This window comes from Protopterus annectens, chromosome 2.part1, assembly GCF_019279795.1.
Source record: "Protopterus annectens isolate FY-2018-M chromosome 2.part1, PAN1.0, whole genome shotgun sequence".
NCBI lineage: Eukaryota > Metazoa > Chordata > Ceratodontiformes > Protopteridae > Protopterus > Protopterus annectens.
The window spans coordinates 1,925,716,993-1,925,741,688 of NC_056729.1; the positions used below are offsets into that span (position 1 = coordinate 1,925,716,993).

General features: G+C 38.4%; 1 protein-coding gene across 2 annotated transcripts in view; it reads right to left on the bottom strand.

Annotated features, from left to right (window-relative positions):
- LOC122794694 (DNA dC->dU-editing enzyme APOBEC-3D-like) overlaps positions 1-24,696 on the bottom strand; it is a 202,451-nt gene that overhangs the window by 159,900 nt on the left and 17,855 nt on the right. For both annotated transcript variants that reach the window (XM_044063326.1, XM_044063325.1), the window contains exon 2: positions 10,646-10,679. In XM_044063326.1, the coding sequence (XP_043919261.1) occupies positions 10,646-10,653 (8 nt within the window). In that variant the 5' untranslated portion in view covers positions 10,654-10,679. The remainder of the gene's footprint in view (positions 1-10,645; positions 10,680-24,696) is intronic.

A 24,696-nucleotide genomic window follows, 5' to 3' on the forward strand; every position in this document is an offset into this window, starting at 1 on the left:
AGTAACAAGAGAAGAGTACCATCCAGTGGGTAAAAACTATACTGCTACGGTAGCTCCTGGAGGGAGGTAGGAGGACTAGTAGTAAGGGAGGGAAACAGTGCAGTCAAGTACAGAGGCTTCAAGAGGGAGGGGATGGAGGTAAAGACATAGAGAGGAGTATGGCTGCTGGTTATCCTGGCAGGGAACGGTACATATACACCTATTATGTACAACAGATAGATTAGCATACAGTAAATAACATACTTTCTTGTATCCTTGAGGGGAAGAGTTCAGGGAGAAGTTAACCTCTATTCCTTTCTTAGGAAGAGACAGCAGGAGTTTTACTTTAAACTACTGTTTTGAGGTCTTCAGGTAGGGCAGGTTCCCACACCCTAATTCGGGACAGGCAGGTTGACTAGAGTAGGTGAGAACACCGGAGCTCAGGACACACAGCAGCCAAGAGTGAGACAAGGAAGTTGTTATCTATAGTAACCCCAGCCATTTTGCATATAGCACTACTTCAACTGGAATACTCTTTAGGGATGTGAGCTTAAAGTTTTTTTTTTCTCATGGTTAAGTAATTTGGGGAAAACTAAAAGGAAATTTTATTTTCTTTGAATTAAGGAATTGGTGGTTCCAAAGTCAGTTTTCAATAGAGTTAAAGTCATGTTGTGTATTCTTTTCTAAATTTTCTAGCTTGTCTGAGAGGGAGATAAGGATAGAATCAATGGCATACTCAACAAAGGATGCTTGTTGTACAGAAGTATGAAGATTGCTTATAAAAATATTGAATAGAAGAGGATCAAGGACAGAGGCTTATGGTACACCTATAATCATGGTTAGCTAAGGGAAAAGGTTAAACTTCTATCTGACTGCCTGGTAGCATTCTGACAAGTAATTATTATACAACGGAAGAATAGATTGTGAGACACTTATTGTCACAGTTGTAGTAGGAGGTGTTTTTTATGACACATCGTGTCAAAAGATTTTTAAAAGTCTTGGAATAAGGAAGGTACCAGCTTCCTTCTATCCCTGTATTTATTGATGTTATCTGTAAAAGTTAGGAGGGCAGCTGTGCTATGGGCAGGTCTAAAACCATAATGAGTATTGGTTACACACCACAGGAATGACTAACAAAGACAAATAACTAATGCCAAAACATGCATAATAATCCTTTTGGGAAGTAAGCCATCTCAGAAAGCTACCTCATTGATAATACATGCCTAATAGTAGACCCAGTAGTCAGTATATTCAGACAGTAACCTGGCCTTTGACCAACGTGTCCTAGGTAGTAAGGAAAACCTTCTGAATTGCTCAACTAATAGCAAGAGGTTGGCATTCAGATCCAGAGACATCATCATCCCCTTGTTTTCAACCTTTATCAGACCCATCATCGAATACAATGCCCCCTTTGGGATGTACCTGACCAGAGTCATGCAGCAACTGAAATGTCCACAGAGGTTCTCACAAAATACATACAGTGCATAAGCAACATGTCCTATGTATGTATGTATATATATATATATATATATATATATATATATATATATATATATATATATATATATATATATATGTCTCAGAGTATTCCCCTGGTACAGGTTGTCTTTAAGCACAGTCTTTCCTTGACCCAATTCAAGTATAACCTCAACCAGTGAATAGGAAATTGCAATTTCACACCTAGTCTGATACCTATATCTCTTAAGTGACAGATGCAGCCTGTAAATTCATGCCCAAGCTGACATACATTCCATTAAACAGCCTCTAATGCGTAAAAACTTGTGGGATTTTGGAATGCATGGCTAGGCTTTTAAAGGTTCCAGTGGTCATTGGATTAATATACACCTATAGACCTATAATAAATTAGCAAAAGATATAGCAATAAAGAATTCATATAGGTAAATATATGTAACTAACTATAATGATTACTGTATAATATCTCATAAAATATTAATTCATATTAGAGGGAAAAGTAAGAATCAAATGGGGAAAGTTGACATATGAGGTCAGAGTATATGAAACAAGGGGTAACCCATAACAATAAACAAGGAAAAGGTATAGGGAAACCCAAACATCTGATAATTTATAAGGGAAAAAGTCAGTAAAATAATCCCACCACTGTCTTTCAGGAAACTCTGCTAAAGGTTTACATTGCTATTCAGCTAAAACAAACCTTTTAACAGCAACAGTGATGAATAGAAATTCTCATTTTGTCTAATCACTAAATTTGCAGCCTTATCTATAAGACTAATCATTCTTCTGAAGCCACCAACTTGGACCTGAAAATCAGACCATCAGGAATAGGTTATTAGTTACCTGTTTTATCTCCTAACTTTTCTTACATCTTGATTAAGTCTATCTAGACCATAGTCACAGAGTATGGTATTTGCTAAAATTTTGAATGGTTAAACAATTGCATAATTTAGTCAGTAAGGAGATTAACAAATGTCCATACCATTTAAGGACTTGAAAATGGATGCTTTCTTGTACAGGGCATTTCCCATTCTTATGCTTTTCCAAACAGATCCAAAAAATTTGTGAAGTGATTTGCTTTTTCAAACAAAACTGTTTTTAACAGGGGACTCATTTAACCAGTTCTGAAAAGCTTTTCAATATTAGGTACAGGTTCCAAGTTCCATTCTAGAACTTTCTGTACTGGCACCAGCCATGCCAGCACTTTTCATGCTGGCAGGAAATAGCTCATCAAAAACAGATGACTTATGTCTTTCTTTTCCTAGGACAAAGACTGGTACTGCAGCATCACACTGGGCATAGAAATAATTTTGACTGCAATCATATTTTATCGATTCAAAAGTAGCATTGCTTAATATTTTTAATACTTTAGACAGTTTTTCAATTCTTATATTATTTTCACTGCCCCATAAGCAGGTATAATTCCTGTTCCAGAAATAAAACTACCAGAAATCCATCTTGAAATAGAACAAATTCCAAAATCTGAAAGGATGAAAAAAATAGCCAAACATAAAAGGGCAAAAGAAAAATGTAATTGTATTTTGCTGGGGGTGGGGGTGGGGATGGGGCTTCTATACCTCTGAAATTATATGCACCGACTTCACATTTCCACCAACTCAATGAAGGCAGACATCTCCCAAAATAAGTGAGTCATTGGTAGAGTACAATTAGAAATTGCACTGGCTATGATTTTCTTTGGAAAACAGCTTTCAGGTGTATGTGTTTTGACTTTACTTTTCTTCATTTTTTTTTTCCTTGTGCTAATGATGCTCAAGGAATTTCACTTCAAGTAATTGTAGGGGAGCCGATTTAAACATTCTTGAAAATAAAAATGATCAGATTACGTTAGTGATCTGTGTATGTTTCTGTTAGATATGCAAGAATGCTTAATAAATATGTGATTAACAGATGAGTTTAATCACTCTTCCAAATCCATATTTTCCAAGGAAACTCCTATGAAATTATATGATTTTGGGTTCCCAGGTGCAGAGATGAACTAAATGAGGAATAATCACAATCATTGATCTAATAATTAGAACAGAAATACACCAGAAGCAGAAATAGCTAATAAAAACAAAAAAGAGAAGGTATTAGTTAAGAAAGTGTCAGACTAGGAAGAGTATATCCTTTCCAAAGCATTATTATACAAACAATATGTAACACAAAATTATTAGACAAATCTTAAATGACAGCAATCAAAATGTTGACTGTCCATTGTATAAAAAAAAGTTTGCAAGTACAAATGCTGACATTAGCAATTATGTAGAAGGCAAAAACAAAATCATCCTAAATACAAAAGTGCACTTTTATGTGATTAGGTTCACACTGACTTACAATGAGGGCCATACCAACACCTTTAACTATCCAACTGTTAGCAAGAAAATCCTCAAACTTAAATTAACCTGCCAATGTTCAGATAACAAAATACAATATTCAGAAAAACACACAGACGTTGTTCTCTCACTGAAGAAAAGTAATATAAGAGCCAGGTGCTACACTATATATAAAGGGTGTTATAAAAAAGATAACACAGTATGTAGAAATAAATATAATAAAAAAGGGAAAGTAATGGTGGTAGAATCTGTATCGTTGTGATTTACAAAATATTTCTGAATGTGAGAGCCAGAGAAAGAGAGAGAGATAGTGAAAAAGAAAGAAAGGAAAAAAGGAAGGAGGAAAGAAAGAAAGGAAAAAAGAAAGAAAGAAAGGAAGAAAGAAAGAAAGAAAGTAAGGAAGGATGAAAGAAAAAAAGAGAAAGAAAAAGCAAGAAAGAAAGAAAGAAAGAAAGAAAGAAAGGAAGGAAGGAAGGAAGGTAGGAAGGAAGGAAGAAAGGAAGGAAGGAGGGAAGTAAGTAAGGAAGGAAGAATTGCAAGCTAAAGCTAAGTGAAACTTGCAGTAGTGAATTGTAGTATTTTGTTAAGTACAAACGTAGTTTTAAAAGTACTATATTTTCATTTTTTTCTGTTTCCTAATTGTGTGTTTCTGAACAGTGCGCTGTGTGTCTCTCTCTGCAGTCCATCACATTTGCTCACTTAACTGAGTACAGTGAGATCATATTCTGAGTCTAGTGTTCATACAGAGAGAAGATTTGAGAAGGCCAGCCCACTTAGGTTCTTCCTTCCTCTCTTGTTGCACTTAAAAAACTGTTTTGCACTTTATTCATTTGCTTTTGCTGTAGTTTTGTTTCCTCCTACTCTATTTTGCTTTTCTTAAAAGTACTCACTTTTATTTATTCTGCTGCATTTATTACTGTTTGGTTGTAGCCTGATTGAATTGTGACTGTTATTCTAAGTCTTTTGGTTTAAGCACTTGGGTTTCATACAGGCTGTTTTACATTAAGAAGGTTTGTGGTCTGTACTGTTATGGCAGGACAGGTAGCTTACATCCTTCTAAGCTGGGAATTGCTGATTGAAGACCCAGTGTCTGCTATTCAAAAAGTGTATTAGTTCTGGCTTAAGCACTTGGGCTTCAGGCCAGTTATTCTACATTAAAAAGGTTTGTGGTCTGCACTCTTGTGGGGGGAGTGGCTGGATTCTGCCTTCTGAGCTGGGAATTTCTGGTCACAGGCTTATTGTGCCTGCTTATTTGAACTGTTTCTTTCTGAAATTGGTGCACCTTGTTGCTGTAGCATAGACCAGATTCAGGCCTGCTGAATCTAGTTTTGTTTGTATAACTTGAGGCACTGATCCAGGCCATCTTTTTTTGGAGAAGGTTCCCCTGCATCCTAGTAAGCAGAGGTGTGCAGTTAGAACTTGTCTGATTGAAGACTGCTGGAACAGGGCTCAGTTATGAGCTTTTTTCTGGTTAATTGGGTAACTTGTTTAAATCAGTCTGTTTGTTTTCTATTGTTTTATATATATATATATATATATATATATATATATATATATATATATATATATATATATTGCACTTTATTCATCTACTTTTACTGTATTTGTGTTTCTTCCTACTTTATTACTGGGGGCATTGACTACAACTCTGATATGTGATATATAACAATAATTATCCTTTTTTCTGTGCTTTTAAACTGTTTTTTTTTAGTGTATCTGCTTTATTTTCTGAAAAAAAAATATATATATATATATATATATATACTTGTTTCCCACATTTCTAAGCTAGTATAGTCCAGTTTTTAGGTTAGTGCTGAATTCAGAGCTGTGTTACAAATCTCTGTGTTTACCCATACCTTACTTGGATAGAAAGAAATTTCTCTGTTCACCTGTGAGAGAGGGGAGCTTTGAGCAGCCTATCTGTCCCTGGAGGAGTGGTTTCAGCCCAGAAATTAGTAGTTTATTGGCCATTTTGGGCTAATTTCTATCTCTTTCATTTGGTTTTGCATGCCAGGCAGCACCGGTCAGCTAAGGTAAAACTATTCCCGGCTCCACAAAGTCTCCTCTTCAGTTTTTTCCCCTGGAACTAGACAAACTTTCAACTTAAGCACTCAAGCCTCTCATTTCTCAGCTCAGCACTTGCTCAAAACTTATAGCAAGCACTTAAAAATCCTAGCACTAAACCCTCCTGTACCGTACAGAAGGACAAGGCTCTCTATTCGACCTTACCAGCCATCCAGTAAAACAGTTCACTGTACCTATCTAGGCATGTCCAAAGGGCAGTTTCAGGTGTACTCTCCAGTCCAACTGGTGAATCTGAGCATTTTGAGGCAATGTTACAACTGCCTCATGTGCACAGACATCCCCCTCCTCCTACCACCAAACACTAATACATGCGAGAGATGCAGTTATAAAGCCAAACTAGAGGCTAAGCTCTCTCAACCCAAGACTGGATCAGACAGTCAAGAGAAGAAGGGAAATACTTGCATCACACCACCAGTCTTACATAGACCCATTAAACTAGCACCGTCAAAAAACACACATAAATACTCAAAAACATTCTCGGAGGCTCTAAATAAAAATCTGCAAAACCAACAGAGACCTCCAAAGCCAACATCCAAGCAACATCCACCCCCCAACACAAACCATGAAACACATACTTCACAAAACCAGTGCGCCATGCAATCACAGCCCTTAAGGCAAAATAACATACCCAACATACTAGTAATAGGTGACTCTGTAGTCAGGCACACTGACGTCCCACTCACTAGGCTGAATAAGGCGAAGGTTACTGTTACCTACCTGTCAGGTGCCAGGATCCGCCACATAACACAAGCACTCAGGTCACTCCAGAAAAAGTACAAATATGACTCTGTCATTGTGTGAATGACCTGAGCCATACCTCCCTGGGCTACATGAAAACAGACATGGAAGAGCTCTCTGATGATGCCATGGTATAAAGAAATAATTCTCAATTTCAGCAATTGGTAAGTTTCTGGTGTCATTAAAAGGGGATCCAGTGTCTGTCCACCTGGGATGACATGCTTGACAAGCCACTCTGTTTTGCTAGAGATGGCTTGCACCTGTCACCTTTAGGCTTTCGAATACTTGCCAAGGCTCTTGCCACCCTCATAGTGCCTTTTTAGGCAAGGCTCAAAAGACAAACCCACCGCCGTAAATAGCACAAGTAACAAAAAACTACTCAATGGCAGAAGTCCAAACCTCAAAATGCATGCACTCGAGGCACTCCTCAGTATGGAGAAAATTGATATATGTGCAGTAACAGAAACCTGGTTTAAGGCTCCAGAGAGCACACCAGCAGTACCAGGTTACAACTCATACCATACATTTTGGCCACAGAACCCAAACCGAAATACAAAAGGTGGGGGTGTATCAATATTCATCAAGGATACCCACACCTCCAGGTTAGTGGCGCAGCACAATGCATCAGAGATCATCCACATGCAACTAACAATGGGCAAAACTGCAATTCAAATTGTAGCTTACTACAGATCACCCAATATGTCCCAGGATCCCCATTCCGCATTTCTGGAAACACTGGGAAACATAAAGGTCCAACCAAACACCCTAATATTGGGTGATTTCAATTACCCAAACATTAACTGGGAGAACTACTCAAGTACTAACTCCCTTGCCCAACTTTTCCTAGAATTTATAAACTCAAACGCCCTGGCTTAACTGGTCAACACTCCCACCAGAGGTGACAACATATTGGACCTGGTCATCACCAACATGGGCGACTGGTGTTCCACACCAGAGGTCAACCCCTCGCTGGTTAGATCTGACCATAAACAAATCACTTTGGATATCCATATTCCGCCCCCTCCCCCAGACAAGAAAGCCACCATAAAAAACTTTTCAAAAGCAAACTTCATGTTACTTAAGACCGAGCCAGAAAGTTTCAAAGCCCACATGCAGAAGGATAACACTGTCTAAGCTGCAAAATCCTTTACTAATGCATTCTACGGGCAGCTACAAGAATGCATGGATCATGCTATTCCAAGCAAAACCAAGACTCACTCTTCCAAGAAAAGGAAACCAGTCTGGTGGACTCCTGCCATAAACAAGCTATACAACAGAAGGAGGTACAGAAAAGAGTAAAATCCCAAGAAGGGAAGACATCCCTGATAAGTATCCGCAAGAAACTACGATCCCTCATAAAATCATCCAAGGCTGGAAAAATTGCCAAGGACTCCAAAGATAACCACAAGGCATTCTTTAGCTATGTCAAGAATCTTAGTGGCAATGCTCAAATCTGCGTGGAGTTAGTGCAGAATGGCACAAAATACACTGAACTGACTGATATTGCCAACATCCTGGCAGACAGGTTCAGTGCAAACTTCACTCCCATCTCACCCCCAAAAGGACCCATAACCATACCAGAAGAATGTAGAGTCCCTGAAATCTCACCTTTGATAATCACATTGCCAAAGTGGTTAGAAAATCCTTCACTCAGGTTAAAACAGCCCTCTCCAAAGCCAAAAACTCAACATCAATGGGACCAGACAGTGTCCCAGGCTGCATCCTACATGAGCTCAAAGACGAATTAACCCCTCACCTAAACATACTGTTCAACCTCAGCCTCTCCACAGGCTACATACCCATAGAGTGGCACACAGCAATGGTTATCCCACTCCACAAATATGGAGCCACAACAGACCCTGGGAACTATCACCCTATAAGCCTGACTAGCTTGGTCTGCAAGGCTATGGAATGCATTGTCATGGAACTCAGACATTGGGAACCTCCAAACACTGAACCCTACTCAGTTTGGCTTTGTTAAGGGCAGATCATGCCTCCTAAACCTGATGGACTTCTTCGAGACAGTTACCAAGGCTATAGACGAGGGAAAGGTGGTACACACAGCCTACCTAGACCTTGCTAAGGCCTTCAAAACCATTCCCAATTCTGGTATTATAGACAAGCTCACCAGCTTGAACATAAACCCCTACATCACAAGATGGGTTGCCAACTGGCTCACAGACAGAACCCACATGGTGACAGTTGTGGGAGCTAGGTCCGTCTCTAAACTGGTTACAAGTGGTGTTACCCAGAGCTCAGTCCTAGGACCCTTCCTGTTCAGCATATACTTCTCAGAGGTACAGGCAAGCACAGGAGGACTATGGCTGACCAAGTTCGCAGACGACTGTAAATTAGGGGCTATAATTGACTCTCTGGCTGACACAGACATCCTCCACAAGGTCTCACTGAGATGGATACCTGGTGTCAAAATCATGGCCTCAAGCTAAATGCCAAAAAGTGCATAGTCATCCCCTTTGGAAAAAAAAAAAAGTACCCACAAACTACTACATAGGTGGCAGTCCCCTAAATACAGAAGATGTAATAAGAGATCTGGGGACTCAAGTAGATAGTAATCTCACCTTTGATAATCACATTGCCAAAGTGGTTAGAAAATCCTTCTACTTGGCCCACCTAATCACAAAAAGGTTTGCATCCAGATCAAAAGAGGTCATTGTTCCCCTCTACTCATCACTCATCAGACCCATCTTAGAGTACAATGCCCCATTTGGGATGTACCTTACAAGACACCTGCAACAGCTGGAAAGACCACAGAAGTACCTCACCAAGAGGATCAATGACTTCAAACAGATGCCCTATGCGGCTCGACTGAAGAAACTCCAGTTGTAATCGGTTGCATACCACCTATTCAGAGGTGATCTCTGCCTGACATACAAGGCCATGCCCAACCCAGAATCGATGGACATGCTCCACCTAAAGAAAACCTTATCCCTTTGAGCCACACGCTCTAGGGATCTAAACCTTACCACAACAATAAATAGGACATGCTGGAGGGATAGATTCCTGTCCCAGAGACTTCCCATGCATTGGAACAAGATCCCAATCTACATTAGGCAGAGCTCCTCGCTAGCACTCTTCAAAAGAAACCTTGACGAGTGGATGGGAAACAGAAAGTTTACCTCGGGGATCACTTAAGTGGCTCTGCTGGACAGAGGCACAGGGAACTAATCTAAGGGGATGGCGAAAGCCAACACATTCTGGCTAGGCTTATAAATGCCTTTGGGCAGATAGCCTAGTACCCACCTTTGAACCTATGAAAGACAGAAAGAAAAAAAGAAAGGAAGGAAGAAAGAAAAAAAAAGAAACGAATTAAGGAAGAAAGAAAGGAAGGAAGAAAGGAAGGAAGAAAGAAAGAAAAAGAAACAAATTAAGGAAAAAAGAAAGGAAGGAAGGAAGAAAGAGAAAGAAAGAAAAAGAAAGGAAGACAGAAAGAGAAAGAAAGAAAGAAAGAGAAATAAAGAAAGAAGAAGGAAGGAAGGAAGAAAGAAAAAGAAAGAAAGAAATAAAAAAGAAAAAAGAAAGAAAGGAAGGAAGGAAGAAGAAAGAGAAAGAAAAAAGGAAGAAAGAAAGAGGAAGAAAGGAAGGCAGAAAGAAAGAAATGAAGGAAGAAATGAAGGAAGGAAGGAAGGAAGGAAGAAAGAAAGAAAGAAAGAAAGAAAGAAAGAAAGAAAGAAAAGAAAGAAGAAAGAAAGAAAGGAAGGAAGAAAAGAAAGGAAGGAAGAAAGAAAGGAAGGAAGGATTGATCTGTGGCATTATCTTCACTCAATTAATGGCCTACCAGGAAAAGATTATACACATACATAGTTTGCAAATGTTTAAACAAAGTCATTATTTTTTTTCCAAATTAAGGAATTTAACACAGTACAGTTTCTCTTACAGCTGCTATTACATAAAGAAGCAATTATAAAAAAAAATGTTCTTCTGGCATTTAGAGTTAACAGCACCTTGCAACTTAACATGAAAGTGAAAACCTAAAATAAGTACCAGAATTTGAGATGGAAACAATAAATAACACTTACCTTTCCATCGTTTTTTAAAAGGTTACAATTTAAACTGTGAAGAGAAAAAAGACAATGAAATTACGATGCAGAAGGGTAGTTCACACATTTCTGCTATTCTGTAAAAATACAATTGAAAGGTAAAAGTCTTTGATTTTGAAAATGCAAATGTTTCTGAGGCAGTGAATAAAGATATTGTGCTATGTATTTATTCTTGGCCATTTGGTTCATGCAAGACTAACTTATCATTTATCATGATTTATCATGATTTGCAGGTTGTCTTCTCTTTGCAAATCTCAAATAATTGAGCTGATATGGATCAGATCAATTGTTTATTACTTTTCTTTCTACATTTTACTACAGTAAAAAAACTGCGCTGTCATTAATCAAATCAATTGCTTACTTTCTTTTACTACAGTAAAAATAACTGGACTGACATTGATAGATCAATTGGTTATTAGCTTTTACTGCAATAAAAACTGTTGATATTGACCATAGTGATTGATAACTAACTTTTACTTCAGTAAATGCTCATTTTTTCTTCTCTGTCATTCCGTATCTTCCTTACTATATGCAAATATTGCTCTACCTTCATGCATATGTGTCTACCTTCTACATGGGGAATGGTTGAAATGATTCCCTAAACCAGCTCATTTACCTGTATGACAGCTAATTTCTCCATCTGCAGTTTGATGCATTTTATCTAGTTATGTTATATTTATTTGTTGCAGCTGCATCTGATTGAGGCCACTTACATTATAGCGCTTAGTATTTTTATGAAATAAATCTCTTCTGTCCAGTATCATTCTTCATTACTCTCTCTCAACTCCTTTAAAAAACCTGTTTGAGAAAAGCTAAGGCAGCATCTCCCCCAACAAACATAATGATGATGATGAGTATTTCATTGTCTTACATTAACACTTTATATGTTTCTGTATCTGTTCTGAATATTTTTACCCAGGCTATGCCTTCATATGGTCACAAATGCAGTACAAGTAAATAAATAACAAATGCATTAAAAATACATAAATAAACATAAAACATAATGGGTTTACTGCCTGTGCTGGAGATACATTTGCTCAAAACACACTTCCTTGCTGCCACCTGCTCATTTCTGCAAGCTCACTAACTTCCAGTAACTCTTCTCCAGTAATGTTAACTATCCTTACTAGAACCCTGATCCTAACCTTAACAACACCTACCCAGTGCCTAAAACTGAATTCCCCTATCCTTCCCTAAAACTAAAATCCCCTCCTGTCTATGATAACTCCCTAAACATGAAATCTCCTTTGCTTCCCCCTAAACCTAAACTCTGTATTGCTGCATGAACCTAAAATCTCCTCCCCCCTCCTGCCTATGATCACTCCCTAAACCAAAACTCTCCTTTGCCCCTCCCTAAACCTAAACTTTGTGCCGCTGCACAATACCCTTATTTCTTCATTTGTCCCCCAGCATACATCCTATCACCCAGCTCAGGTACTTTATCTCAATCACCTTTAGCTTCCTCAGCTGCCCTGCCTTTGCTGTCAAGGTTTCTGTACCATACAGTAGCATTAGTTGTACCACTGTTTTGCACATCTTTCTTTTAAGTTTATGTTGCATTCTTCTGTCATACACTACCCATGACACTCTGTGCCAGTTGGTTACAGCCCTTCTGATTCTAGCCTTGACCTCCCCATTCAGACTCCCCTTCTTCTCAACCACCCATCCCAGATACTTGAAGCTGGTAACCTGTTCCACTATTTTCCGTTCTGTTTTAATTCTAACTTTCTTCTGATTTCCCTATTAGATGCCATTACCACTGTCTTATCTGTACCCAGTTTCATCCCATGTGCCTTTAGATTTGCATTCCTCTCCCATATCCTTTGCTAAAACTCTTGCTTGGTGTCTGCTTGTAATGACACATTGTCTGTATATAACAACTTTGTTGAGTTGTCCTTTTTGATGTGTTTGCTAATGTAGTCCTGTCATCAGAATGAGCAACAATGGGTTTAAACCTGCACCCTGATGCACACCCACTCCCACTGAGAATCCCTCTGTGAGACTGAACACTGTTCATATTTAAGCCCTTGTATCTGGTCCTTGTAAATAGCCTGCACTAATTCTACAAATGCTTATGGGACAAGAAGATCACTGCAGGACTGCCCAAATCAGATTTCTAGGGGCCTTGTCATATGCTTTTTCAATGTCCAGGAATTCTTAATTGGATTCTTTCCTCATTTCAAGCTTCTTCTCAGCTATTTGTCTCACTGCAAACATTGGGTCTGTTGTGCTGCATCCTGATCTGAATTCAGACTGCTCATCCCCCATCTTACTTTCTACTACTCTGCATATCTGCTTATCAGTCACCCTCTTCAGGACTTTCATGCAATGTGACAGGAGTTTCATAACCTTTGTACTGCCCATAGTTGTGGACAATTCCTTTGGTTTTGCATTCGGGCACTAACATGCCTGCTGTCCAGTCAAATGGGATACACCTTTCTCCCCATACTGCTGTGACTACCCTCAGAAGCCATTTCTCCCCTATCTTTCTCAACATTTCAATCACATCTGCTGTGACCTCATCTGAGCCTGCTGGAAGCACTACTTCCATCTGCCTTTGATGCCAAGTGGACTGGTGAGTGGGTTGTTGCTGGCACCTCTTATAAAGGGTATCTGACTGCCTTCGTTATCTATTTTGCCTTTGCCTTCCAACTGGATAGAGTTTCTTTGTGTCATGTACTGAGTCACTTTCAAGAAGCCGGTGTCATCTACTGAGTCACTTAACAGAAGCTGGTAGAGTGCCTCTTATGCCTTGTTCTTTGCTTTTACAAGTCCTTACTTAGCTTCTTTGTTAGCCAGCAAATATTCTTTCCTAGCCTGGTCTATTTTTCTTTTTCCCCATTTTTTGATATACTCTCTTTCTTTTGATGACTTCCTGGACTTCTACATTCCACCTCCAGCTTTTCTTAAGTACTTTATTTCTGTACCTAGCTTGATTGCATATATGTTCTATAGTCCTCACACATGCTGTTTGAGGAGCTCCCATTCTTTTTCACCTCCACCTATTTCCTCTTCTTTCTGAGGTGCTAGAGCCCTGAGTAATTCCTTGAACCATTGAGCTTTCTGTACAGTCTACTTCCAAGTCTTCAGCCTAGTCTCTGGTGACATTAGCACCATCTCTGACCACTGCTTGAAGCTGATTTTGGCAACTAGTGATGTATGCTATAAGTTGATAGTTTCATTAGGAATGCATTTGCAATCACTGACTCTATCCCTATGCCATTTTTTTACTAGCAGGAAGTCTACCTGAGATGCATGTTGACCATTCTTGCATGTGATCTTGTGACTGTCTTTCTTGCCAAATTATGTGTTGGCCACCATAAAGCCATTTGCCACACAGGAATCTAGAATGGGTTGTCCTTTATTCCTGTTGCTCCACCCATGTATACCCCAGGCAGTCCTTACATCCTGTTCTGTTTGTCCCGATAAGTGCACTCAAGTTACTCATTCTCAAAACAAATTCATGTGTTCCTGCTTTACTTGGTAGGTCCTTCAACTGCTGTCTAAATGCACTCTTTTCCTCCCTGTCACAACCCTTCTGTGCAGCCTAGGCTGAGATTATGAATCTTGTCCTATCTTTAAACTGGAGTCTGATTGTCATCAGTCTGTTGCTAATCCTGATGACATCCCTCACTGCCTTCTGAAGCCTCTCCCTCACCACAATTTGCACACCATTTCAAGTCTGTCCTCCTCATGAGTAGTAGACTATGGATCCCAAGCCAAGTAGCTCTGTTCACTGCCCTTCTGTCTTGTCTTTTGGATGTATAGGATGTCTAGGCTTGATCCATATTTGTTTAGCGTCATGAGTGCCTGAGTGATCAGATTTGGAAAATGGGAACAGTTGCTGCCTCACCCATCCTATTGGTCAGAAGAAAGTCTGATCACCACTTTGATTATAGGTGTTATACCCACAGACTATGAGCTTATTGAGCATTCACCTTCAGATGCATGACCACAAGCTGGTAAGCCATGTTCCTGATCATGCACACTTTCAAAAGATGCAGCTGTGCTATTGGAACTCAGAGAAATGCAACAGGAGGCTAAGGCTACAAAAGAGAGTGTTAGCTGTTCCAATGAACCTAAAGCTGTCCCACTCACTACTGCCTGATTCTCATCATAGGGGGATGAAAGAGCTTAATTAGACTCCATGAGCACAAACAAATGGGTCACAGAGCTCTCACTCAGCTTGTGGACACCTGGCTAATACCTCTAATGGATCAAATGGGACAATTGGGAATAGGGAAGGTGGGAATCTTCAGGCAGGTCAAATGGAGGTAGAAGACTGAGAGGGACCCTGTAGATTAACATTTATCCATTAGCTATTTCCAAGTCCACTCTTAGCATTTTTCTACACTATTGACAAGCTTATTGAAGGCCTTTTTCCTCTGAGGTCCAAGACTTAGAGCATCTTCTCACTTCAAAACACAGACCAAACTTGCCTATTAATTCCCGATATGGTGGTGAAGTGGAACAAAACCCTGATAACAATCCAACATTTTGGACATAGTGGGTAAAAGCTGTCACTATAGCCTAGGCAGCCTGAGTTTGATTAAGGGGTAAGATGGCTAGATGATGACTGGAGAGAGTGAGTGACTACTGCTAGCTCAGCCATCCTGGGGAAGGAAGGCAAATCTTGTATAACACTCGGGTGTCTCCTTAGAAACTAGTGTTACAACAGGACAGAATGAGCCTCTAAGCACATGTGCTGCAATTGTGCTTATGCATATAGATGAACCGACATGAGGAATCATGCTTCCTATTGTAGGTGGCAGTGGCAATAGAGCTTTGAAAGTCACTGCAAAGGAAGGTGGGTGCTCCACTAAGGGAGAGGAAGGCTAGTCTGCATGACCAGCATGTTGGCCTTTTCTCTACCACCAAATTCTTGTTGCTGGGAAATGGGTGGATTGTCTAGACTACCCAGGCAAGAATGAATGAGCTGTAAGCCTTGTGTTTAATGTGGAGATATCTGTCTCACTTCAATGTGGAATGAATGGGCCAGAGGGAGTGTAAGTCAAGGGGCCATCAGGCTGGTCCTGTGGAAGTTAAACAACAAAATGCCCTGGCTATATCCAAAATGAGCTGGATTCACTTAGCAGCTTATGTAGCTTGTTGAACCTGGTAAAAGGAAGATGCCTCTCCTGAGGGAAATTTTCACTGAGTCTGTGGCATGTCACTATCCTTTATGGCAGTTGCACACATTGTGGATGTTCAGCTTACCAAGCAACTACTTGGTAGTAGCCTTCATTTGTAGGGATATGGAAGTCTGCACTCAAACTGGGGAAATTTCAGTGCCACCCCCCAGAGATGATACATGTCATGTGTACCCTACCTAGCGGAGCAGTTAGGGCCATAATTACTATAACCTCACTACCAGGATACAAGGGGCACAAACAACAGCAATAGCTGCTTGGATGATGAGCCATTCAGTTGTATCACATACTTGTACTCAAGATGAGTAGCATGAAGCCTGATGGTCAAATAAAGTTGAAAAAAAATCATAAAGAAAAAATATCAACATTCAGAATAGATTACTTCTCACCAAAATTCAAAAACACTCGCCTCACACTTATGTTTTTATCCTGACCAGCCTCATCCTAAAAGACAAATTAAACATTACAGTATAATTCTGATGCTTTAAATTAACTGTAAGCACATTCTTTGATTCTTACTAATCAGTTGCAATTGTAAATGAACTATTACAATCTATTCTGATAGTTATACTACTTTTAAACAGTATACTTCAGACTACATGTACTATTACATGACCTCTGTAACATTGTAATCTAGTCCCTCTTTCATTTCCTGTCATGATTGTGTATGAAAAGGGACCAATGTACTTCAGTCATCTAACTTCAGATTACAATAAAATTAGATGCATGTGCACCTTCATTTATTAACTAATTCACACCAGCTTACAGACAGTTAATAAAGTTGTAAAAATGTTTCTTGAATAACTGCAACAATACAGCAAAGTGAATGCATGAAGATACTAGTTGCTGTAATAAAAATGACCAGAAATAATTGGCTTAGCTAAATCATTATAATTTGGAGATACATTTATTATGTGGCTCTGTAGTGCTGATTATTATAATAATCAAAGATGCTTTTATGGTAGAGATCTCCTAATGGAATGTCACTGTGTTGTTCCTCCTAGGATCCCTGAACTATGCTATTTTTGTTTCATCCTTATTTTGGTATCCATAGAAACTTAGGACAGTGCTATTTTATAGATACCTGGAGAGCATACTAAGGGGAATGTATTTGCTCCCTGTTAGTGGATTATCCTGAGCATATTTAAAAAAAATCCTACCTTGGTTTGTGAGTTATTGATCTTTATTGTTAAAAAGAAGTGTGACTGTGAGCGACAGTGAGAGTAAAAGAATTGCAGCTTTTGTCTAGCTTGCAGAACTTGTCTGGTTAGAAGAACTTTACCGTACTTACTATAGTATTTAGTTGTATATTGCTCTTGTGATTTTTTGTCATATAAGTTGATTTAAGTTTTGAATTCTGGGGTTACTGATTTTGATTATTTTTTCTTTTACAATATTTTTTTGTTTGAAGCTGAATATGGATTCCTTAAATGAGTAAGCAATTAATGATTTGCTAATGCAGAAATATCTTGTATGGTGTAATAAATGCTATGCATATGTAAAGGTAACAGTTGATAACACTGGTGATCTTTGTTCCTCGTGTCAAAAGTTGGATTATTTGCTTACCATTGTTAGAAGCAAATCTCGACTTAATGATGATGATTGCACTTGTGCAACTGGCATGGCTTGGAGAACTGATGTATCATATATTAATGACTGGACAGTTGAGATAACTAATGTTAGGCAAAGAACAAATAGAACACATTTTGGAAATGATGGATCTATTGTCTGGAAAGATCATTCAACCCCTATGAAACAAAACAATGCCCCTGACAACTATGGAATTCTGGATGAAAGTAACCAGCAGTCTGAGGATCCAGTTTGTTTAGAAGGAAACAGAAAAGAAAGAAAGGAAGATGTTCACAACAAATACAAGGAAGAAAACAAAACTGATAAATGTCTGTAAAGGAAAGAGAATACGTACTAAAAAGGACACTGCATTGTTTTGCAACACACAGGTTACAGGGAATAAAATACTTTTCTATCAGAAAACCTTCAGTCTACAGAAAAAGGCATCATTTTTCCAAAAGAGAAGGTAGACAAAAGATGCAAGGGGCAGGTGAAAAGGAAGAAATCAAAACTGAGCATGGAAGGATTGAAGAACATTACTGTAAGAAAAAAGAAGAGAAAGACAGATGTTGACTACATGGCTCAAGCTGTGGATTTACAATACCAGCTGGATGAGAATTTAATACACAATGAAAACAGTGGGATTAATCAGACTAATGGTGATGAAGATCTATCCTTTGTAACAATTGATAGAGCAGATATCATTGTAATTGGGGATTCAATTATTAGAAGAACTGATACTTGTATTTGCAGAGAAGATAATGAACATTGAATAGTGTTATGCTTGCCAGGAGATGTGAGACAAGCCTTGGAATGCCTTAATATAAGGAAGTACAGATCCATTTTTATTCATGTCGGTACAAATTATGTCATCTGCAAGGATTCTCTGATTCTTAGTAGGGAACTGACAGCCCTCTTAGATAGTATAGCTTGTATATCACCTATAGAAAGGATAGTTAAGTCACTGTGAATGAAGGGATTTTTTGGGTAAATATCTAAATGAAAAAACATGTCCTGTTTTAAAAAAATGGAAATGTGTAGAGCATCCAAGCCTAGTTTTGGGCACATGTGTACTTCAGACAGAATGGCGTGCATTTGTCAAGATCAGGGAAGAGATTTTTCGCAGCACATATTTTGCAATCTTTGACAAACACTAGGCCGGATTTTTGCCATGTCAAAAATTTAACAGTTCACAGGTAGCAACATCTGATGCATCTCTGATGGCTGTTACTGCTAGGAGCATTAATAATAAAGTTTTTTATTGAAACATTTGATACATTTTTACAAGACTGATGTTGTTAATGTTTGTAAAAAGAACAAAGATTGGAAACCAGTTTTGTCAGGGCATACATGTTTTTACTGTAACAGACATTCTAACAAAAAATCAGGTGGGGCTGTTATGATAGGGACTAAAGATAGTTATGAGACCTGTGACTATTACATGTTCAGTAATAACACCAATACTATAGACTGTTTAACTGTGACAATAAAGACAACCCTTGAATATATATATATAGACTACCAAAGTCAAATGCAGATGACCTAGAAGAATTTATACATTTCTTGCATGAAACACAGGAGGGAAGAATAATATTAGCTCAGGACTTACATTTAACAGAAATAAACTTGGCTAATATTGATTCAACAACATTAGTAAGGAAATTATTCACAACATATATCCAGGAACAACAATTGCTTCAGATTGTAAAAAAAAAAACTACCAGGGGACGGAACATACTAGACAGTGTTTGTATTCCTAAAGAAATTGCTGTTTCTTCAAGTCATATTTTACCACCAGTGATATGCAGTGATCATGGGGTTTATAAAGTTTAATTTGTTGATAGATAATGCTGCCAAACTGAAATCTAAACCAATGCACAGAAGGTTAATTATAGATTATATGCAAGCAAAACACTCAGTATGTAAAACTAACTGCAGTGAGGTGCTCAGTGGAGAAACTGCAGAGGGAATGTGGAAAGTTTTGAAAGAGAAATTGTTTGAGTGTAAAAAAAAATCAAAAAAATGTTTAACATCAGGATCTAGGCATACAACACAGGGGGATATATTTCCATAAGAATAAGATATCTGATTAAGGTGAGAGACAAAAATATAAGAAATGGAAGAGAAGTTGAACTACAACTTTGAAAACTGAAATAAACAAGCTGGACAAACAGATTAAGTATAGTGTGAGACAAGATCAAGAAAAAATTGAAGAAAATTTATATAAAGATATTGAGCATAATAGGAAACCTTTTTATAGATACATAAGATGTGGAAGGAGTAAAGACACACAAATTGATAAACTGTGTGCAGATTCTAAAATTTATTCTCAGACACAACAGATTATAGATACATTTACAAAATCTTATGCAAAACAGTTTGGCTCTGCAAAAGGGGTGATAAGTTGTCCTAGTGACATCAAGATAACCCCAGATACAGGAATCAAATTAGATTATATTCAAAAAGTAACTGTGCAAACTGGATCCAAACCAAGCACGGGGAGGAGACTGAATTAGTAACAATGGCCTGAGAACACTTCAGCAAGAACCTACTGTAACATTATATTTATTATTCACTAGGTTATATAAATATGGGGAGATTCCTCAAGATTGTAGCCATGCGCTTATTAAAGCTGTCTTTAACTCATTCCCTCCAGTACAGCTCTTTTGAGTATGTACCTTTAACTTCCAGTGGATGTGGCTTGAGACTTTAAAAATTGAAGTTATCACCTTACAGTTTTAACAAATACTCATTGACAGAGATCAAATATCAGTACAATTGTGCTTGCCATCATATATGCTTCAAGGTAAAATACCTTGTATGTAGCTTGGTTTTGGAACTATTAATGCAAATATGAACAAGCAATATTTGATGCCTAGATGTGCTGTAGGAGATAACTGCAGAAATGCATGGAGGCATACTTGACTGTAATGAGGTAAGATAAAAGGGAGTAGGACAAACATCGAGTCATATAGACTCTTAAGTCTACTTTCATATTGTGGAAAATAATGGAGAAAGTAATATTGGATAAATTATTGTCAGAATTGGATTGGTTGGGACTTGAAACCATATATCAGCATGCATATCAAAATAGATCTATTACCACCTGTAACATGATGTTCTATAACACTATAATAACAGCTATGAATGAAAGATTGTGCTCTGATGTAATTTATATATATTTAACTTCAGCATTTGACAGGGTCATGCACAAAACACTGATCAATAAACTAGGGATTGATGTACTCTTGATAAGATGGATAGCTGAATGGCTTACAAATAGGATGTGGCAAGTATCCGTACAGCAACTGGGCAGGCGAAATCCTTGGTTACAGTCAGGGTGCCCCAAAGGGCTCTGCCCTACCCCCTTATTGTTTAGATTGTATCTTTCAGACCTAACCTTTTCATTTGAGGTGTTCTACAGTCTACAAGCAGATGACCTGAAATTGGGTAAACTGATTACATGTGTTACAGATAAGGCATGCCTTCCAAATAACTTGACTAAGTTGACCATTTGGCACAGGAGAATAACAGGCTGATAAATACATCAAAAACTACGCATATGAGATTTGGGAGACATAAACTGAAATGTGAATACTTAATACAGCACACAGTGATTGAAAGTGTAGACTCATTTAAAGACTTGGGCATATGGGTAGATTCAGCTGTGAGTTATTTTAACTATATCAACCAATTGGTTAATGATAGTTATAGGTTGTATAAAAAGATTTATAACTCTTAGGAAATGAAAAATGATGAAGTCATTGTTTGTTAGTTACACTAGACTCAAACTTCAGTATGGAATTACAATATGGAAACCCTATAAGAAAACAAGCATGAGTAAACTGGACAGGGTACAGCAGAAATATACTCAGGGCATCCATGGATGTGAAAATTTAGTTATTATGAAAGACTAAAATACCTGAACTTGTATAGTGTTTCTTATAGATATCTATGAGGAGATCTTATTCAGGTATATAGGTCATTTAGAGACAACTACCTCTGGGAATGTTTGGGGTTATCAAAAAGTAGTAGAGAATCATCAGACAACCTATGTAGATGATTCTATAGGAATGTGAAGTGTACTAATTGGTTCTCTGACTGATTAGCTGATGCATGGAACAAACTACCAAATTACATTAAAGTAAGCACAAGTTTAGATATTTTTAAGAACAGCCTGGTCACTTATTATGGGAACAAGTGTTTTGGTATATTGGCAAGCTAAAAGGGCATTAATGCCTGTGCTTGAAATATTTGAATATATGCATTATGAGGTGGTATGATCATCAAAGGATAATAATCTTCAAATTTTCAAAAGATGCCAAGGTTTCTGGATATCACCAAAGGCCCAAAGGTAAAACCTTCAGTTTGCTGGTTTAATAAAATGTGCAGCATACAGAAGTGAGGTCATTCCATAACAGAACAGACAGCATTTCTGATTTGCTATATGACAGTTAGCATAGAGGATTAACACTCCAAGTTATTAAACAGCTGCATCCACTAGTACAAGGTTTTATTCCCTCTTCCTCCATTAGCTTGAACATGTTAGTTAAATGGCAGTGAAATGCAGATATTAGCCTAGGCTCTTCAGTGATCTTCTGCACTTAAAACCTAGTAACTACCTATTAAATGTTTTTTTTTTTTTTTTTTTTGGTAATTAGACTTGGCTAGAAGGACCCATTTTAGCTATTACCATATCAAAGCAATGCAATGATAACTTATTGTGGTACAATCAAGTATCTTGACTTTATGTGGAGCAGAGAGAAACAATGTCATGCAAGCAACTTGTAGAAAGAGGTCCACAGAAGCAAACATAAATATATATGAAATTTTTATAGAGATGCACTGCAGGGCATAACAAAACCTGACAGGACAAAAAGAAAATAATGTCAATATAATCCACTGTGAGTGCATTATTTAGGCTGCAGTTGCAAATAGTGATGTGAGTTCACTGCAGTTTGTAAATGTTCACTTTAATTAGAAGTGGAGAACACAGTAACAGCAGAGTAATTACTGGCAGGACCTATACTTTGAGTATTATAATTACTGTGCAATGGCATTGTATGGTAAGTTTGCCTGGTTATTGTGTAGCTAGATTAAAACCAACTACAAAAATAAGTTTTCTTTGAAACTACACCTGAAGGAAGATAAATTTGGTAATTGGTTGTACTATTTTGAAGTAAGGGGTACAAGAGGGTGAGTCCAGTTAAGGATTTTGGAGCAGAGATTAAATGATGGTGGTGGTGCTGGGGGGTGTACAACTGAACTATACTGAACTAGTGTGGAACATCTTTGTTGCTAGACTTTGTTAACACAAATGCTTTGGAACAGATAGTTTGTACTATCTAGGGGCTCTAATGTTCTGGACATAGTACTTACCAACATGGGGGGGGTCACAGTACATCCCTATGCATGATACCCTCGCTGGTTAGGTCAGACCATGGTCTTGTTTGAAGTAATTACTGGAACTGACACCCATACATGAACAAATATTGTAAATAAAACTTCGCCAAAGCTGACTACAGCTTACTAAGTGATGGTATAAAAAGCTTCATACCATCCGCCATCACAGACATCAATAATCACTGTGCAGAAGTGTAAGCAAATGGCCTGTACAAACACTTAAGCAATTGCGTAAACTCTGCTGTACCTGACTGCATCATAACCAGGTGTGCCTGTAAAACAAACCACCATGGTGGACTTCAGGTATAAACAAATTACATAACAAGAGGAAAAAACTCTTGACCAAAAGTAAGAGAGATATCATTCTGCAGAGGAAGAGTTCCCTCCTAAGCCTAAACAAGAAATTATAAATCTTGTACAGTCTTCTAAAGCAAGTTATGAAACTAAAATTGCATCCCTAGCCAAGGATAATCATAAGGCATTCTTTAACTACATCCAGAGTCTAAATGGGACTGCCTAGCTATGTGCCGAACTGGTTGTAGAAGGGATCACTCATACTATAATGGAAGATATCACCAACCTGCTAGCTGACAAATTCTGTGCAACCTTCACCCCCCCCCCCATCCCCAGCTCCCATATCCCAAAGCATACCTGATACCAGTCATCTGCTTAGTATCTCTAGAGAACAAGTCATCTGTGCATTCGCCAAGGCCAAAAACATGGCCTCAATGGGGCCAGATAATATCCCACGTTCTTTACAAAACAATGTAAAACAAGCCCTAGCAGACTCCCTTGGCATTTTCTTTAATCATAGCTTGAGAACTTGTTATGTTCCTGCAGAATCGAGAACAGCAACAGTAATCCCCCTGCACAAAGGGGGGTCATCAACTGACCCTCTCCATGGTCAGGGAAAGAATTATCATGGACCTTATCAACAAGGCTATAGGTGACCTCCAAATGCTGGACTCAACCCAGTTTGGCTTTGTTAAGGGTAGATCATGCTTATTAAAACTGGTAGGCTTCTTTGAGAATGTCACCAAAGACATGGACCAAGGTGAGACAGTGCACACAGCCTATCTCAACCTTGCCAGGGCATTTTATACAATTCCTCACTCTGGCATCATTGAGAAACTCTCCCAGCTAGGGATTAACCCTTACATTACTAGATGGGTAACCAATTGACTCAAAGACAGAACACACTCTGTAAATATTGGTGACTCCACCTCCACCAGTAGACCCATCACAAGTGGAGTACCACAGGGTCTGTGCTGAGCCCCTTACTGTTTGGCATCTATTACTCAGAAGTCCAGGCCAAAGTAGATGGTCTTTGGTTCACCAAGTTTGCTGATGATTACAAACTGGGAGCAATCATTGAGTTTCTCAACAATGTTGACATATTACAAAAAGGGCTAACACAAACAAATGATTGGTGTCAAAGCCATGGTCTAAAACTAAATGAAAAAATTGCATTATTATTCCCTTTGATAAAATGGAATTTCCTACAAATTACAATATTGACATAATACTCCTGAATTCCAGTGCGGTGGTGTGAAACTTGGGAACACAGGTTGATAGCAATCTGAACTTTGACCACCAAGTTTCCACAGTGGTAAGGAAAGCCTTTTACATAGCACACCTCATAAGCAAGGGCATAGCATCCAGGTCAAGGGATGTTATAACTCAACAGTACTTGACCCTCATCAGACCACTAATAAAGTATAATGCATCCTTTTGCATGTACCTCATCAGATGCCTGAAGCAGCTGGAGAGACCTCAGAGGTTTCTCATCAAGAAAGTACAGGAACTCCAAACCATGACCTATGTGGACAAGCTGAAAGCCCTGTCACTTTACTCTATATCTCATAGGCTGCTGAGAGGTGGCTTGCACTTGGGCTATAGGGCAATTTC